Source organism: Dipodomys ordii, unplaced genomic scaffold (genome assembly GCF_000151885.1).
Source record: "Dipodomys ordii isolate 6190 unplaced genomic scaffold, Dord_2.0 Scaffold4, whole genome shotgun sequence".
NCBI classification, from domain to species: Eukaryota; Metazoa; Chordata; class Mammalia; order Rodentia; family Heteromyidae; genus Dipodomys; species Dipodomys ordii.
In genome coordinates this window covers 15836231-15854881 of record NW_012267220.1, presented here as the reverse complement: position 1 = coordinate 15854881, position 18651 = coordinate 15836231, and the positions used below count along the sequence as shown (strand labels likewise).

General features: G+C 36.1%; 1 protein-coding gene across 1 annotated transcript in view; it reads right to left on the bottom strand.

The window, feature by feature from the left end:
- The window catches only part of Snx25 (sorting nexin 25), a 68853-nt gene that overhangs the window by 13407 nt on the left and 36795 nt on the right, over positions 1-18651 (bottom strand). The window contains exons 7-11 of the mRNA XM_013023920.1: positions 17321-17452; positions 15123-15395; positions 12124-12288; positions 5732-5863; positions 2638-2778 (exon numbers count right to left, since the gene is read on the bottom strand). Of these exons, the coding sequence (XP_012879374.1) occupies positions 2638-2778; positions 5732-5863; positions 12124-12288; positions 15123-15395; positions 17321-17452 (843 nt within the window). The remainder of the gene's footprint in view (positions 1-2637; positions 2779-5731; positions 5864-12123; positions 12289-15122; positions 15396-17320; positions 17453-18651) is intronic.

The following is an 18651-nucleotide window of genomic DNA, read 5'->3' as shown; positions in this document are numbered from 1 at the left end:
CCCTCAGCTCTTCAGCTCAAAGCTAGCACTCTACCACTTGAGCCACAGCGCCACTTCTGGCTTTTTTCTTTTTGCTTATGTGGTGCTGAGGAATCTAACCCAGGGCCTCAAGCATACAAGACAAGCACTCTACCACTGAGCCACCTTCCCAGCCCCAATGTTACTTTTCATAGACAAAAATCTTACGTTCTATCAGACACTGTGCTAGATATTTGCTGTTATTTTATCCTTAAGACCAGCCATATGAAATTTTAGAGAAATGAAACAGGCAGTGACATTTGGAAGGCAAGATTAAAATCTCCAGGGTCCCAAAAGGTGCTTCCAATTACAGTTGTCAACAGGAGATGTTCTCATAGTAGGAAGACAGACATAATCAGAAATAGCAAGGGTAAGAAAAGAGCCCAGCCATCAGGCCACAGATAGGAAAGATGCTAATGAGGCAAAAGGATAGTCACAGAACAGTAAAACTTTTGTTTCTTCTTCTAATGCTTCAGGGTAATTATTTATATCCTAAATACACTTCATTTTTCAATTATGTTTTATTTCAAAATCATCCCCAAATTATTTTTCCTTTCTATATTTATTAGAAACTACACTAAACTTTAGTGATTTGTCATGCAGTAAACAATGCAGCTTTCTGTACTGTCAATTTTACTTAACAACCTGGGGAAGAATTTATTCTTACCTTGAAATAAATATTTTGTTTTCTATTCTATGGAATGACCATAGGATGAGAAACAATAGTATGCTTTTAAAGTAGGTATAGTGTGCAGCAGTCAATGACAAAAATGGAGGAACATAGAGTAAACAAATGTAGCAATAGTACTTTGTAGAAACTATGTTGAAAATGAACTATATGGCTTGGGGTGGAGAAGGCAGGGAAAAACTGGGAAAGAACAAAGGAAGGAGTAATATTGTCCAAAAAGGAGTCTGAGAGTTGATCACAGGACTCTGGCAGTATTAGTTTATTCTGAGCAAGAGAAGAGTGGACATAAATGAAAGTGGAAGTGATTGAAAAGCTTTTTATTACTGGACTAAAGGGTAATTATATTCAACAGAAAGAGAGTTAGATGCAGTTCATCAGGAAATGTGAAAGTAAGATGACTTAGATTGTACTCCTGATTAGTCCACTGTATACATATCCTATAAATCAATTAAGTTCTGGAATTAGTTTCCCTCATCTATCAAATAAATAAAATTGACCTCAATAAGTGGCTTTCAAACATTGTTAACTAAAATCGATAGCAGGGAATTCAAGCTGTACTGCAAACTATGGATGTATTATGTGTGTGTGTGTGTGTGTGTGTGTGTGTGTGTGTGTGTAGGTTACTTTGCACTGGTTATTTTCAAGATAGGATCTTGCTCTTGCTCTATGCCCAGACATGTCTGGACTGTAATCCTCCTATTTGTGCTTTCCCAGGTTGCTAAGAATGACAAGCTTACACCTCTATGTCCAACCACTGCTTGAGATAGCTTCTCAAGAAGGCATTTGTTGTTGTTGTTGTTGTTTTGGGGGGGAGGGCCTGAGGCTGGCCATGAACTGTCATTTCTTTTTCCCAAATAGCTAGAATTACAAGATGAGCCACCACGTCTGGTTATGTGCCATATATTTTTCTACATGTTTTGTATATATTTATTCTCTTAATAAGAACTATTTTCTTAGGGACTATGAATATCTGCAGCTAACTGATGAGGAAAAAGAAATCCAAAAGGTCCAGTGCAATTCTCAGGTCACAAAACAAATTAACAGCACACTTGGCATTCAAGGTTGAGAACAAGAACTTTTCTGTGTCCTTCAATGTATGTGATAAAAATCCAACATAATGGGAGCTAGGAATGTGGCTTAGTGGTAGAGTGCTTGCCTAGCATGCATGAATCCCTGGGTTCAATTCCTCAGTACCACATAAACAGAAGGGGAAAAAAAGTGGTGCTGTCGCTCAAGTGGTAGAGTGCTAGCCTTGAGCAAAAGAAGCTCAGGGACAGTGCCCAGGCCCTGAGTTCAAGCCCCAGGACTGATAGAAAAAACAACAACAATAACAAAAATACAACAAATTCTATTCTATTTCTATTGCTGCAAGTCATAATTGCATTCATTACCCATTAAAGGGTCACAACAGGCAGGTTCAAAACCACTGGCTCTAGATAATCCCTGGGATCTCATCTCTGGGCATTTGTGGTAATTTTTAATGAAATCAGACAATAGTCCCGAAGAATTTATCTAAACTAGGTGGTTTGATCTATGAGTAACCTTAAAATGTCAGGCTGAAAATGTCACCATGTCAGTATCAGCAGCAAGGAAAAAGATTAACCAGTATTCTGATTCATAGAGCCTGCAATAAACCAGGCTCACTCCTGTAATCCCAGCTACCCAGATGGCTGAGATCTGATGATAGGGATTCAGCATAGGCCGGAAAAGTCTGTGAGACTCCTCCAAATAACCACCAAAAAGCCAGAAATGGAACTGTGGTTCAAGTGATAGAGTGCCAGCCTTGAGCAGAAAAGCAAAAAAGCACAGTACCTAACTCATGAGTTCAAGCTCTAATACCAACATAAAAAAATGAGAATAAATCCTGTTATAGCCTCTGGGATCTCTTGGTGCTCAGCAACTTTAGGCTCTGTGTTCATATGCATCCATACCTCACTAAGCTTCCGGTGTAAATTCTGAAATTCACTGAGTCTTCTTGGGACAGTCCAATTCTTAGTTTCAACTCCTCCGACTTCTTGTAAGCTCACTGTGACAAAGTAACAAGGCATCTGCTCACCATTCTCTTCTGTAACCTTGAGAAGAAATCAAAATCAACAACAAAGACAAGATAAATGAATGTGGAATAAAGATTTGAAATTCCCCAACATTTTCCTCTTCCTCGTATGCCTTCCATGAGTAACTCCAGGATTATGAATGTGGCGGATTTTATACTTTAAAACAGAGACATTCCTTGGGTGGATCTAATTTTTTAAGTGAAGAAGTTTGTCTGGCAAATAACAAAATAAAGTCAGAAAGATTGGAAGTCCAAGAAAGAAGCCATGAAGAAGCCAGAGTCGTTAGATCTACAATCACAAGAAGGTAAATTCTGCCAATAACCTAAAAAAGATTGGACAAGTTTCTTCCCCCCACAGTCTTCCAGACAAGAGCTAGGTTGGGCCAATAGCTTGGTTTTCAGTCATATGATCCAATGAGCACAGAATACAGTCTTATCATGCTGAACTTTTTTGTCTTTACAACTATGAGCTGATAAATGAATGCCATGATATGTTACGTAGCAAAAGAAAGTTAATACAAGAGACTTAACCTTCTGTCTGAGGGCTTCCTAAGCTTTACTTCAGGATTCAAAAACTATGATTTCTCTTTTTTTGAAACAGGGTCTTGCTTATTACATAGCATACGCTATCCTTGAACTTGTAAACCTCTGAAGTGTGAGAATTACTGGCATGTTACTACCACACCTAGCCTCCAAAATTCCTCAGGAAAAAATTTTTTTTGCCATGAACATAACATTACCTCATGAAATTTTATAGAGAAACATAACTTGTTTACTTCTCAACTTAGACATCACACACTTCAACAAGTAAGAAAAAGAAAACAGAAAATGCACTGATCTGAGCCTCAATTTGTACCATAAAACTAGAGAGCAGTCCGCAAGAAAGACAAAGGAAAGCCATGTAAGCTTGAATGAGCACTCCATTATACTTTGTGAGGGAAGAATACTATCCCTCTGTGTGGATGGAGAAGTAAAGTCACAGACAGGGTCAGTTTCCTGGAACCACATATATAGTACAAGGTTTGGCTAGGATGAAAAGTCAGGAGTCTACCTCAAAATAAACAAAAACGTCCACATACTTCCTATTTGGAGTGCTCTGTGAATGCTTGAGGTCAGCTGACCTCTCTCACCCCTATCTATTTCCTTTATCTCTTCAGCAAACTTTTGAATAAAAACCTGATTTCCAGGGCAAAGTTCTTTGTAGGTGTTTCTACTGCTTCCCTCCCACCTTCCATGCCTGCCTTTGGAAGATGATTTCAACATATTGAGAAATGTCACAGGCAGCTCTAAGTAAAACTGAGTGGCTCCTCCCACAGTCCTCTTCTATGACCGTCTTGACACATATCTCTGAGTTTAGCACATTCCTATCTATACCGAATAGTAGTTCCATCCACAGTTATCAATTATTATATTTTCTATATGATATCTAAGGTTGAAAAGAGTTTTCCCTGTTCTACTGCTCCCTAACTTACCTCAAAAATGTGTGCAATACTGCAATATAGCTTAATGGGAGTACTAGTAAGTGCCAATAAGCACTTGATTAAACATTCACATACTATAAATTCTTCCACAACAGTTCCCAGAGAATGTATCCTGTTTTGCTATCTAGATGTGAAATTAAGATTATAAATTATAAAGAGTGCCAAGCCACTGAGAAAATGAAAGAGACGAACAACAATAAGCCTTTCAAATAGTGATGAAACATATCACTAATACCATCTTGCTCGGGATCTTGCTATGTGAGCATAATGTGAAAGATGTGACTTTCATCTTTCACTTTCCACTTCACTGATAGGTGGGAGGGAGGAACTAGCAGGAATAACAATGTACAGTCAAAGCTTAGAAGTATCTTTACTCCAACCTGCAAGGTTTTATAGACAAATGAAAAGGGATCAAGCATAGTCTGCAAATTATTATCCCACAGTCCTTGAAGAACTTTTAGACAGTAAAAAGGAAAAAAATTCATTCATTATTAAAGATCTTTAAACTTCTGAGATTTAAGCAACTGAAGTCACAGAAGCAGAATGGAATAGACGTATCTAAACTTTTAGTTTTTTATTTTCACATTTCAAAAAATATTTTCCATTTATTTCAATCATCAATAGAAAAAATAAATAAGTATCTCAGGGATCTTAAATATTCTCCTACCAATGTTGCTGATAATTTTCCAGTGAACAGGACAATTTTCTGTTTGAGGTGGGTGAGATCATTCCAAGCTACGCTGCCAGGGATACCTCCTAATCATGGACAAACCAGAGTAAAACAGAGGGGAAGGCAATGAACAAATATGATCTATAAGAATGTGGACAAAATCTTGTCTTATAAAGTCAAACTTCCAAGCACAGGTGGCTCATGACTATAACCCTATTTATTCAGAATGGTGAGATTTGAGGATCACTTTTCAAAACCTGCCAAGAAACTCACCTGTCCAATTAACCACCAAAAAGCCAGAAGTGGAGTTGTGACTCAAGTGAGCACAAAAGCTCAGGGAGAGCACTCAGGGAGAGCATTCAAGCCCCAGGACCAGCATGAAAGAAAAAAGAAAAGAAAAGAGGGAGAGACAAAGAGAGAAAGAAAGAGAAAGAGAAAAAAAGAAAAAGAGAGGGAAGGAGGGAAGAAGAGGGAAGAAAAAAGAAAGAGAACGAGAGAAAGGGAGGAAGGGAAGAAGGGAGGAAGGGAGGAAAGGAGAAAGAAAAAGAGTGTGAGAGAAAGAGCATGAGGAAGGAAAAAAGAAGTGAGAAACAAAGTGTGAGAGACAAAGAAAGAAGAAAGGAGGGAGGGAGGAAGGAAAGGAAAGGGAAAGGGAAAGGAAAAGGAAAAGGGAAAGGGAAGGGAGGGGAGGGGAGGGGAGGGAAAGGAAGGGAAGGGAAGGGAAGGGAAGGGAAGGGAAGGGCAGGGCAAGGCAAGGCAAGGCAAAGCAAAGCAAAGCAAAGCAAAACTTAGGGAGTAAGTGGAAAAGCAGCAAAGCCTACCTCTCCACTGGTAATGGAGGCTTTCCACATGCCAAGGTTTTCACACCACCAGTCTGTTCTTGCCATGTGCAGTTGAAGATCTGTGCGTTCTTTCTCTATTAAAAGTATTTCATCCTTCAACTTGGAAACAATCTGCCACAAGAAAAACATCCTGGTGTTTATGGAAACATTTTTAAAGCTATGCAACTTGGCATACACAAGCCAGTTGTTTCTATTCGCTAACAATGAACAATCAAAAAATGTTATTTTAAAAATTCCATTTATAGTAGCACCAAAATGAATAAAATACATAGGAATTAACCAAGGAAATGAAATGTTCCTATAAAGAAAGCTACAAATGTTCACAAATAAAATAAAATTAAATTTAAAAAAAAGAAAGCTACAAAACATTGATAAAAGAAATTAAAAATGACAAATCTTCATAAGGCATTCCAAGTTCATAAAGATATAATATTTTTAAGATATCAGTACTAACCAGAGCAACCGATAGGTTCAATGTAAGCACTACCATAATTTTAATGACATATTTAGTAGAAATAGAAACATTCACCCTAAACTTCATGTAGAATCTCAGGGGACACAAAACAGCACCCCAAAAGTTGAAGGACTCATGCTTCCTGACTTCAAAACTTAATAGAAAACTTCATTACTCAAAACATTACAGACTTGGGTAAAGACTTAGGACAGGCTGAGCAGGATGGCTCGTGCCTGTAATCCTAACTAGCAGAGAAGTAGCGACTGAGAGGATCACCATGCCATGCCAGTTTGGGCATAATGTTACTGAGGCTCCAGTTCAACAAAGGAGCCAGGTGTGATGATGCATACCTATGATTCCAGTTATGCAGGAGGTCATAGGTAGAAGGATTATGGTTGAAGAAGACAGCCTTTGACAAACAGACCTTATCTAAAAAATAATTAAAGCTCAAAAAAAAAAAAAACAGCGGGCTGGGAAAGTGGCTCAGTGGTAGAGTGCTTGCCTTACATGTATGAGGCCCTGGGTTCAATTCCTCAGCACCACATAAGCAAAAAGAAAAAAAGCCGGAAGTGGCACTGTGGCTCAAGTGGTAGAGTGCTAGCCTTGAGCTGAAGAGCTGAGGGACAGCGTCCAGGCCCAGAGTTCAGGCCCCACGACTGGGCTTCCCCCCCCAAAAAAAAAGCCAGGAGTATAGCTCAAATGGGATAATGCTAGTCTAACAAGTATTAGACCCTAAATTCAATCCCTAGTACCAACAACAACAACGAAGAAGAAGAAGAAAATAATGATGAAGAGGAGATTAAAAAAGAAGAGAAAGAAGAGGAGGGGGCTGCGAATGTGGTTTAGTGGTAGAGTGCTCATCTAACATGCATGAAGCCCCGAGTTTTATTCCTCAGGACCTCATAAAAAGAAAAGGCCAGCTAAAGTGGTAGAGCTCTAGCCTTGAGCAAAAAGAAGCTCAGGGACATTGTCCAGGCCCTGAGTTCAAGCCCTTGGACTGGCAAAAAAAAAAAAATGAGGAGAAGGAGGAGAACAGAGTCCATTTATCTACAAGGATGACATGACCACTAGTGTGGAAAGGAAAATATTTTCAACAAACTGCAAGGCAACTATCTCCACGGGCAAAGGAAAGAAGTTGGGACCTTACCACTACAAGTAATTCAAAATGAATTAAAAACCTATCAGATACAGTAACAACAGGGGATATACCATAGGGGGAAGAACATATAACAGAAAACAGAAAAATCACATAATACATTAAAAACAACAACAAAGAAAAGCCTCTTGTGTCCATGTCTTGGAGTTCATTTCACTTAGCATCATTTTACATGGTCATATGTACATAGCTATTCAGCTATTCTGCGCGTCTGCTAAGATCATCCTAGATGTATAATAATTATTTCAAATAAGGGAAACCCTGGGACATATGTTTCTTTGGGTCTGGCTTATTTTACTTAATATGATTTTTTTCAAGTGATTTTTTGTTTCTTTTGTATGTTCTTCCCCCTATGGTATATCCTGTTGTCACTGTATTTGATTTTGGTACCCTGGTATTATATGTAAGTTTATTTGAATGAGTGAAGGGAAAGGGAACAACAGAATGGTGAGACAAAGAACCAAAGCAATAGCAATATACACAAGACACTATGTTGGGAATTATCTGCACAACTTAGGGGTGAGGAGGGTGGGGCAGAGGGAAAGCAGGAGAAAAATGAGGGAAGGGGTAATGTATTTGACAAGAAATGTACTTATTACCTTACTTATGTAACTGTAACCCCTCTGTACATCACTGACAAAAATTTTTTGAAAAAAACAGAACTATAAAAATTAAAATCTTTGAAGAAAACATAGGGGGAAAACTTCACAACATGAGATTTGGCTATAATTTTATAGTATGATCCCCAGAGACATGGACAACAAAAGAAAAATGAACAAAGTGTATTTCATCAAAATTCAAAACTTCTGTACATCAAAGAGAACTAACAATTAAGCAAAAAGGTAAACTACAAACTAGGATCAAACATTTACAAATAAAATATTTGGTAGTTTAATAGTCAGAACATACAGGGAACTTCTAAAATTCGACAGCAAACAAAAAGGACAAGCTAGGTGCCAGTGGCTCATGCCTGTAATCCTAGCTACTCAGGAAGCTGAGATCTGAGGATTTCGGTTCAAAGCCAGCCTGGGCAGGAAAGTCCGTGAAACTCTTATCTCCAATAAACCACCAGAAAACCAGAAGTGGAGCTGTAGCTCAAGTGGTAGAGCGCTACCCTTGAGCTGAAGAGCTGAGGGACAGTGCTCATGCCCAGAGTTCAAGCCCCAAAACCTCCTCCCCCCCAAAAAAAGGGACATAAATAGGTATTTCTCTAAAGAAGATAAAGAAATGGTTAATAAACACATACAATCATGCCATTCCACACTCTTTAGTGGGGAAATACAAATTAGAGTCACAATGAGTTGTTACTTTATAGTTTTTAGAATGGGAGGAAGGAAGAAAGGCAGGAGAAAAGCAAGAAAAGGAAGGAAAGAGAAGCAAGTAAGTAGTGAGGGGAGGAGAGAAAGAATAGGTAGTTAATAAGGGAGTAAGTAAGTAAGGGACATAGTTCAAATGTTGTGGAAAATAGTAAGGTAGTTCTCAAAAATTAAAACAGATTACCATATGACCCACCAATTCCACCTCTAAGCATACACACCAAAGAAATGGAAACAGGATCTCTAAAAGATACCTGTACAAACACCTCCACAGCAACATTATTAGTGAAAAGTAGCCAACCGATGAAAACAAACTGAAATGTTTATTGATGGAAGAATGGTTCACACAATAAAATGTGATGTATTAGCCTTACAATGTAATGAAATTTGAACACGTACATAAAGAAAACACTGGAGACACTGTGCAAAGTAAAACAAGCCAGCATAAAGGACAAATACTGTATGATTCTACTCAAATGAAGTAGTTAAATTCATGGAGATCAAAAGCAGAGTGGGGGCTGGAGGGAGAAATGAGGAGTCACTGTTTAATGAGTCAGTTTTATCTGTCATAATGAAAAATGCTTCAAGAAGGATGCTTCAAAACAATGTCAATGACCTCTATACTTAAAATAAGTTTAAAAGATAAACTTTAAATTTTAACAACAAATATGTTAATAAGTATGTTTTAAATAAATGTTTTAAAATGCTATGCTTGTTATCTTCTTGTATTTCACTCATCTTTTTATGAACCCCAAAGGGTAAGAACAGCATCTTTGTCCCTAAACTCTTCTGAACACACAGTCTACCAGTCTTCCTCTTCCTCAGAAGACCTACAGGAAGTGTCTCTTGTATATACCATCATCCTGTATTTGATCATCAAAAAAGATGTGACTATTTTATTTTCATGAATGTTTTAATTCTATAGTCATGTCTGCTCCTTTAGAGCAGGTGTGTCAAACTGTTTCACTGATTATTCATGCATCATGCATTTACATGTTACTTCTGTTACTAAGATCCTTTGACTAATGATTTACTCCCAATAATAACGCAGAATGGACAGTTTGCTTCAGACTCACAAAATCTCTCCAAAGAAATAAGATAAACCCTGACAGTAGATTTCAAGCAATCAAACTACAAGACTAAGTTCACGTTCAGCAGCTGGTGCCAAGATCTGAGAGGAGTTCTAAGCATATTTCTGGCTTGCTTCTCTGGGGAAAGAAAACTTTCACCAGTATTAACACATGCAAAAATGTTCTGACTCACAATTACATATTTAATACAGAAAAATCATTCTAATAAAAGTTCCTTTGAGGCATGTATTAACTTCTAGATCATCAAAACCTTTTCAATGTCAGTCTTGAATATTAAAACCTTAATTTTATATTTACATTTCATATTTACCAACATGAATGAAAAGAGTACAATGTCTGCTTCTGGAGTCCTATGAACTCACACAACAGTGGACAATTTGATTTATCAGGAAATGTAGCCTGCTTTTGGAGGGATCAGAGACTAGCATTCAAATTAAACCATCATATTAGTGAATCTTTCCAAGTCTCCTGAGAATTCTTTCATGTAATTATAGCTCAGAATGTATATTCCATGGTTTTAAAATTTCTTTTAAGACTAAAGACTGTCTTTCAACCAAATTATGAACCAAACAGAAACGAATTCAATAACATTTTCTAGTTCATCTTTCATGCTATTCTCCATAAATACATTTTGATTTACAATGAGTTCATAACAAATAAGATAACTAGTCTTTGGGAATCTGCCACACTGAAGATACTGATTATTTACCAGTCCAGCTAATTCTGTTATCTTATAGCTGTTGTTTTTACCAGGAATACTGAACGCCTCTCCAGGTTCTCTATGCACAAAACCTGTTTCTTATGATAAACCAAGAAACCTCGCTGTTTCTCTTCAGAGTACTATTAGGAGTATTAAAGTGACTTGCATATTAAACTTCTTTTTGCCTTACAATTTTGTAAAAAAGGTAACTATTGACAAATATTGTACTCCTATATAAGACTTTCCCTTTTTTTTTCTTTCTAAAAAAAAAATAGTGAGGGAAAGGTAGTGGATTGGCTACCCAGCATGCAAGATGAACTAGATTCTACCTCCTGTAATGCAAAAAACAAAAACAGAAAGAAAAACATACAATGGTTTTAACTAGATAGTAACTGGCTTACCTATGAATAACTCTGCTGACTAGATCATCAATAGGTTCATAATATGCCGATTTCTCTACATTTTATCTCAGGAATATTCTTTCATTACAAAAACATTCAGATATTCATGATAGTAGTACATAAGTACTAAAAAGTACTAAAAAAAAAAAACCAATGTGATTCACTAAATTTTTTTAAATTCAAAGTTGTCTTCCTGTTACATGTAGTAAAGTGCCAGAGGAGACCATGTGGCAGAGCACAGAACTTTATTACCACCTACATCAGAGAGACCTCCTTGCTAGACTTCAGAGGTACATAGGCAATGCAAAGCTTGGTTTAAAAAATGCCAATTTAGCTGGACACATGCCTCAAGCGGTAGACCTAGCAATCGTGAGGTCCAAAGTACAACCCTAGTACAGCAAACAAAGAAAAAAAAGAAAAAAGAAAAATGCCAATTAGCGAGATCTGTTAGTTTTTAGCAAAACAGCTGTTTGAGTAATTCTGCAGAGTTCCTTAATTTGTGTTTGTGGCAGGTGAAATGAAAAAAAAAAAGCTCCACCATTTCAGGTAAAAAAGAAAAACAACAGTGGAGCTGTGGCTCAAGCGGTAGAGAGCTAGCCTTGATCAAAAAAGCCCAAGGCCTGGGTTGAAGCCCCAGGACCATCACAAAAACAAACAAACAAACAACAACAACAACAAAAAAAACAGCCTTACCTCCTTCCTTAAAAGCCCTATAGTCAGGCTAGTTAGAAAGAATAGTCAAGTCAAAGATGATGTTGAGAAAGAATTCCAAACCAAAAGAATTCCAAATTCTTTTCTAACACTATTCCAGAAGCAATAAACAAAGCCATAACAACAACAACAAAAAAAAAAAAACATGGAACTTGCTCTCAGTTAAAAATCTTTTTAAAGCGGGCACTGGTGGCTCATGCCTGTAATCCTAGCTACTCAGGAGGCTGAAATCTGAGGATAGCGGTTCAAAGCCAGCTTGGGCAGAAAAGTCTGTGAGACTCTGATCTCCAATAAACCACTAGAAAACTGGAAGTGGCGCTGTTGCTCAAAAGGTAGAGTGCTCGCCTTTAGCTGAAGAGCACAGGGCCTAGGCCTAGAGTTCAAGCCCCATGACCGACAATAAATAAGTAAGTAAGTAAATAAATAAATAAATAAATTCTTTTTAAAGAAAGTAGAACTTCTCAATATAGACTGAAAAGCATTATTTATCAAAGGAGACAAATGGAAATATTCAGAGTCAGCTTTGACAGCACAATATTTACCTTCTTGTCAGGTTTTGGCGCATTCTGAATAGAACTTAGAGCTTGTTTTTTGTATTCGAGTTTCTCACTTAGCTCTCTTAGTTTGCTTACAGTAAAGCTGGCTTGTTCACTAATTCCACTGGTGCCTTCATCCACCGTATCCTCCCCAGCCTCACCTCCTGGAACCTGGGGAAAGTTGCATACCATCAACTTATGATAACAGAAAATTCAGTAATCGTCTACTTTAAAGATCCTGTATCAGTACAAAACACTCTTCCAAAGGGCTAGAATGTCAGAGTGGGGGATTTTTTTCAGTCAAAGAGAAAAATCAAAGTATCTGGAACCAAAGTAACTGGCATTCAGAGTTGTAATGAAAAAAAAGAAATGCATAATAAACTAAAGAAAGGAGGAGGATTCCATGCCATTATTTCTCATTTGGTACATCCAAGGGAATCCACACAGAAAAAGAGAAGGCCCCTAAGTTAACATTGCAACTCTATCTGAATATTATGTGCCTCATCTTTGACAAAGATCTAGCTTTTCTGGTCTTCTATCAATACTACAAAAAAATGAATGCAAATCATTTTAAAATAAAAATTTCAAAACCCCACTAGTATTTTCAGCATGTATGTTGTTCTTGAAGATGTATATTATACATCTAAAGACACTTTATTGTACAAGTAAAAACATTAGCATTTAAAAGTGGCTTACAAAGAACTATGAAACTTAGGAAAATCTGAATAGCATATTAATTAGTGTCAGAAACAGCCAACCGCATTCAGGGCACTGAAACAAACGGCGGCTAAGGACTATTTCTGGTTTGTTCGCTACCACCTTTCTTCTAGATTTTTTCTTGTAATTTTTATTAATCATAACAAATTAAAGTTAAAGAAAAAGTACAGATAGTTCTAGAGAAACAAGCTGATTTCAATTCTGTATTTTGATTCTACTTATGTATAAATATATACACTTGACAAAATCCTATGACTTGGAGTCATTCAAAAGAATATTCTCTTTTTTGGAAAAAAATGGTTTTTTTTGTAATAAGCTGTTATAGGCTTACAAATTCTAAATTTTACATATGCATGGTCTTATACTGCATTTTTGAGGTATCTTCCTGCTGTGGGTTGATTTTGCTTGTTTGCTCAGATATACTAAAATAAACTACAACAAAACCATACTTTCTACATTTTAATTATTTTCTTAGGATACATATCTAGGATATTCCCACTTCTAGGGATTATTGGAATACAGAATGCTAATAGCTTCCAAAAGTTCAGCTGTATAAACTGACCTTCTTTGAATCCTGGGAATATGGCTATTTTTCCATCTGTTTACTAATTCCTCTCATGTGAACTGTCAATTCAAGTATTTATGCAATTGATTTATTAGGTATTGACACTTTTATTGATTTAAATGACCTTATTTAGACATTTGCCCAATCATTTTATTTCTTGCAGTAGAAAGACAACACAGTTAAAACAAACTGTGAACTATCAAAAATAAACTATAATAAGCACTCTCTGCTCTTTTCTAGCTCTTTCTCAGCTCTTTCCTTCTCTTTCCTAGCTTGCTCTTTCCCATCTGTTCTCTTTTCTAGCTCTTTCCTCTTTTTTCTAGCTCTTTTCTCTCTCTTTCCCAGATCTCCCAGCTCTCTTTCCCAGGCCTTTTCCCACTGCGTGGAGGGCCAACCTGGCCTGGTCCCAGCAGGTCTACTAAATAAACCTATCTCTTACCTGAAAAAATAAATAAATAAATAAACTATAGTAAGTAGTGAGTTTGGACCTATCAGTTCAGTGCTTTTATATATAAAACAAAACAGATAACAAAACCAAAAGAAAGGAAGTCTATATGAACATCATGGAATTTAACAATAGTTCAGAAACCTCAAAATGACTTCTGATACCATCAAAAACACTCACTTGATTCCCAAGGGTTGGAGATACAGTGAACTGGGCAGGAAAAAAATCCAAGATACACTATTATCATTCTATATATCAGTCTTAAAGCTTATAAAAATCACTATGCTAGGAAATGAGAAATGTTACCTGAAGTTATCCACAATGATCAAGTATACTATAATAAAGTTAGACTGAAGATATGGCTTTATAAGCTTGTTTTGGAACATTATACTTTTATCTGGTTTTTCTTAAACTCCCAATCATTTTCTATAATTCTTCCCACATTACCATCCTTTAATCATCTTTTCCTCATTCTTTCTTTATTCAAAAGCAGGACACTAGCCTACTTATTCTCTAAACTAGTGAAAGGCACAAATACCGCACACAAAGATTTTTTGCCTCCCATTTAGGAGTCAAACTAGGGGTATATCAAAGACATTTAGAAATCTCTGACTCAATGGAGTAGGGGCAGCAAGTGAGTAAACACAAGAGGTGGACAAAGAAGTATTCAAGCTGGGTACCAGTGGCTCATGCCTATAATCCTAATTATTAAGGAGGCTAAGATCTGGTTTAAAGCCAGTCCGGGCAGGAAAGTCCATGAGACTTTTTTTTTTTTTGGGTCCGGTCGTGGAGCCTGAACTCTGGGCCTGGGCGCTGTCCCTCAGCTCTTCAGCTCAAGGCGAGTGCTCTACCACTTGAGCCATAGCCCCACTTCCGGCTTTTTTTTCTTTTTGTTTATGTGGTGCTGGGAATCGAACCCAGGGCCTCACGCATGCAAGGCAAGTGCTCTACCACTGAGCCACCTTCCCAGCCCTCCATGAGACTTTTATCTCCAATAAACCACCAGAAAATTAGACGTGAAACTGTAGCTCAAGTGGTAGAGTGCTAGCCTTGGGCTGAAGAGCTGAGGGACAGTGCCCAGGCCCAGAGTTCAAGCCCCATGACCAAAAGAAAACAAAAACAAGTATTCAAGACTACAAGAAACATGGTAATTTAAGTTACTGTTTATATTCCACTTAGTCTTCTATGTTAAAAGACTGTTGCACACCAAATTTCACTCATCTAATTATAAAGTTTATCTAATTAAAAAAGAGGAACAGCAAATTGTGTGTGACTCACCATTTCATCCTTGTTGGAAATCAAATGGGAAGCATGTTTCTCTTCCTCTTTCATCATCAATTTCTCATAAAGGTCACTGACAATAAATGAAGGGTAGTACCTCTCCTTTAGGATCTCATAAACATCTCCCTGGATTTTATAGAATACCTCAATCCCCTTATTTCCTACAAGACACTGCTGGATTTCTTTGTAAAGGGATTTTTCCACTGAGATTTCTTTGCTTTCCACAAAGAAATTCTGGTAAATTTCACCAACTAATTGTGGGATTTCATTCTGAAAGGACAAAGAGAAAAAAGACAAAGATAAAGAATATCACCTCCCAGAAAAATTCTTTCCACTAAATTGTGTGCATGTTAAAGATGAAAAGGAGTTATTTGGGATATACCCTGCTCCTAGTACAGTTGTGGGACTTATGCTTCAGAAACAACAAGATCCTTAAAATGAACACTTTATATCGAGCAATTTCTTTTAAGTGCTAGAGGAAAAAAAAAACAAATAATTATGAGAATACTCTACCTTCAATGGACTGTTTTCCATAATGTCAATTCCATAGATACATTATATAAACTAAACTGTTTAATTTTTAACTAGTATAAATCATTGAAGTGCTCACTCCACAAATATAATTTCCCCTGAAGTTGGTATAATTATTGTACATTTTAAGGAGATTAATATCTTTCAAAATCATTACTTCAGGATAATTACATTGTCATCACCTATATTGGGCAGCTTAATCTTAGGCAGTATACCTGGTCCATCATCAGCCTTCTTCATAAATACACAAATAATTTAACAAAATCATTGCATTTTCTCTAGGAATGGTATACAAAGTCCTTCACAGTAGCAGTAAACAAAGAAAATATGAGTGACTAGTCAGTGTACTGTTAATGTGCTTTACTTCACTGACAATTTCTATGGTACTCAGTAATTTAGGAAAACCCTAAATCATTCTTCATGATATCCTTTTATGAGCACCCCAAAGTCAGCTGGGGCCCAGCCTGATAATTAATAACCTTGGCAAATACCACACCAACTCTGGGTAAATTGACATAATTTGTGGCTAGTAACTGAGCAATGAAAGGCATTCCTATTAAGATTTTAAAATACTACAAGACTGAATTTAGTTCCTTAACCAGTGCAGGGTTGTGGTATGTTTTAAATTTATATTCTGTCCTAACAGCACTCATGCAAATAAGCAATATGATGTACAAAATATTCCTTTTACTTTGAAGAGGGCAAAATGAGTTTCCAAGTTATATAAACCAAAGTCTTGATTTAATAAATATCTTAATGAAATGTCTCAAAATTATATACTTGATATATCACATACATTTATGTTTTACATGGTTATGTACATTTATAGATACTATACATATATTCATATATGTGTAATGATCATGTTTTTAACATTTTAAAAGGGTGACATTGATCAAGAGACACTGTATTCAAACTGCTCTGTTGAATGGTAATTCCTTGTACAACTATCTAAAGGAAATAAAAATATTTTTTAAATGCTTTTATGTGCTCCTTTACTTAATAATAAGTAAATTATTTCATGAAATAAAACAAGACTAATGCAAAAATGTACATTATGAACGAAGATAAGAATAAAAACACGAGGAGGCTACAATGTTTGATAAGAAATGTACTCATTATCTTGCCCATGTAATTGTAACCCCTCTGTACAGTATTTTTACAATAAAAAATAAATTAATTAATTTTTTAAAAAAGAATAAAAACACAAAGAGGAAAAGTATGTATTAAAGCAAATGACAGTATTAGGAGACTGATAGGTAGGTGACAAGCTTATTGTAATAGCAATGTGGATATATACCTGCATTTTTACAGTGTGTTAAAAATAACTACCTGAAATAAAATTCAACCTCTTAGGACATCTATAAATGACTTGCTTCCTTGCTATTTATTCAGAAGCATCTTCATAAAAATGTAGTGTATTACAGTAAAGCTATTATTATAAAACTAATTTCTATAAAAATAAAGTACCATAATGAGCTGAGATATGTTATTATTGTTAAATTGAATATTTAAATGAACATTTAAGATGTATGCTTTTAATATTTGTTTACCTTAACAGTTTCATTAAAAAGAAGATTCCTGACTTTCTAACATGCAAGTTTTCATCGGCTAGGCTTAACATTAAGCTAGTGGTTAAGAGCCTTTAAGCCTATTTACCTTACCTTGTTAGCACTCTTTAAATGTTCCACAGACTCCCAAAAACCAATCAGAGCTCTCTTGTCCATCCTTTCCATGTATATTCGAAAGTGTTCTCTATAGAAAGGACTGCCCAAAATATCTTCAAATTGAAGAATCTATTAAGGAAATTGAATGGTAAGTTTTTGTAAGTCACATTTTAAATAAGTTTTCTTTAGCTTCCAATTAATTAACTTCTCCATTCAGGGAAAAATACACTTTTACAATCTTAGCCAATGTAATAGAGTATCTCAAGTAAATTGAAAGATCTCTTTTATCACCTTCTTAAATCTTAAATGGAATAAAGTTTAGTGAATATTAAAATGCACATATTCAAATATACCAATTTCCTATTAATCAGTCACTTATTCAACAGATTTTGATATCTACCTGATATCAAACACAGTACTTGGTAACAGAAAAAATCCTTGCACTATTGCATGGATGTGGTACATGAAAAGCAGTAGTTATCAATCATTTTTTTTAAAAAACTGAAAAGAAATGGTTCGACATCCCGCCTTCCTCACTTTTTGTAACACCATACTCATTTAAAAGAAAAGTCTTTTTAAGCCAGACGCTAATGACTTATGCCTGTAATGCTAGCTACTCAGGAGGCTGAGATCTGCGGATCGCAGTTCAAAGCCAGCCTGCAGAGGAAAGTCAGGAAAGTCCGTGAGACTGTTTTCTGCAATTAATCACAGAAAAAGCCAAAGTGGCATTGTGGCACAAGTAATAGAGCGCTAGTCTTGAGCAAAAGGAGCCCAGGGATAATGCCCAGACCCACAGTTGAAGCTCTAGGACTGGCCCCCAAAAAAGTCTTTTGCAAGCATCATTTCAATTGTCCCTAATATTCCATTGTATGGTTATAAAAATAAATTCTATTGTATCTTTAATATTTAATGTTCACACATAAAAAAGAGCCACCTTTATGAAGACACAGTAGGAACCATTTTGAACATTGACTGTTGTACTGTAAGAAAGTAGGTGACTCTCAATGATTTATGACTCAATTAGAAGAAAAGTCTCAAATTAATTTAGAAGGAACTTAAGATATACATTGTTATTCTGAATTAGTAGTAAGTGGTATCTAATAAATGGGACTCCAATTCACTTAAATAAAAAATTTACATTTTGAGATATTATGGCAGTAGCAAATTTTCTGAAGTATTACCAGTACAACAGTATTTCTAAAATCACATGAATGTAATCGATTCAACTTTTCTTTTTTTTTTTTTTTTTACATTTTTTTTTAATTTTATTTTATTTTATTTGTGAACAAACTGTACAGAGGGGTTACAATTGCATGGGCAGGATAATG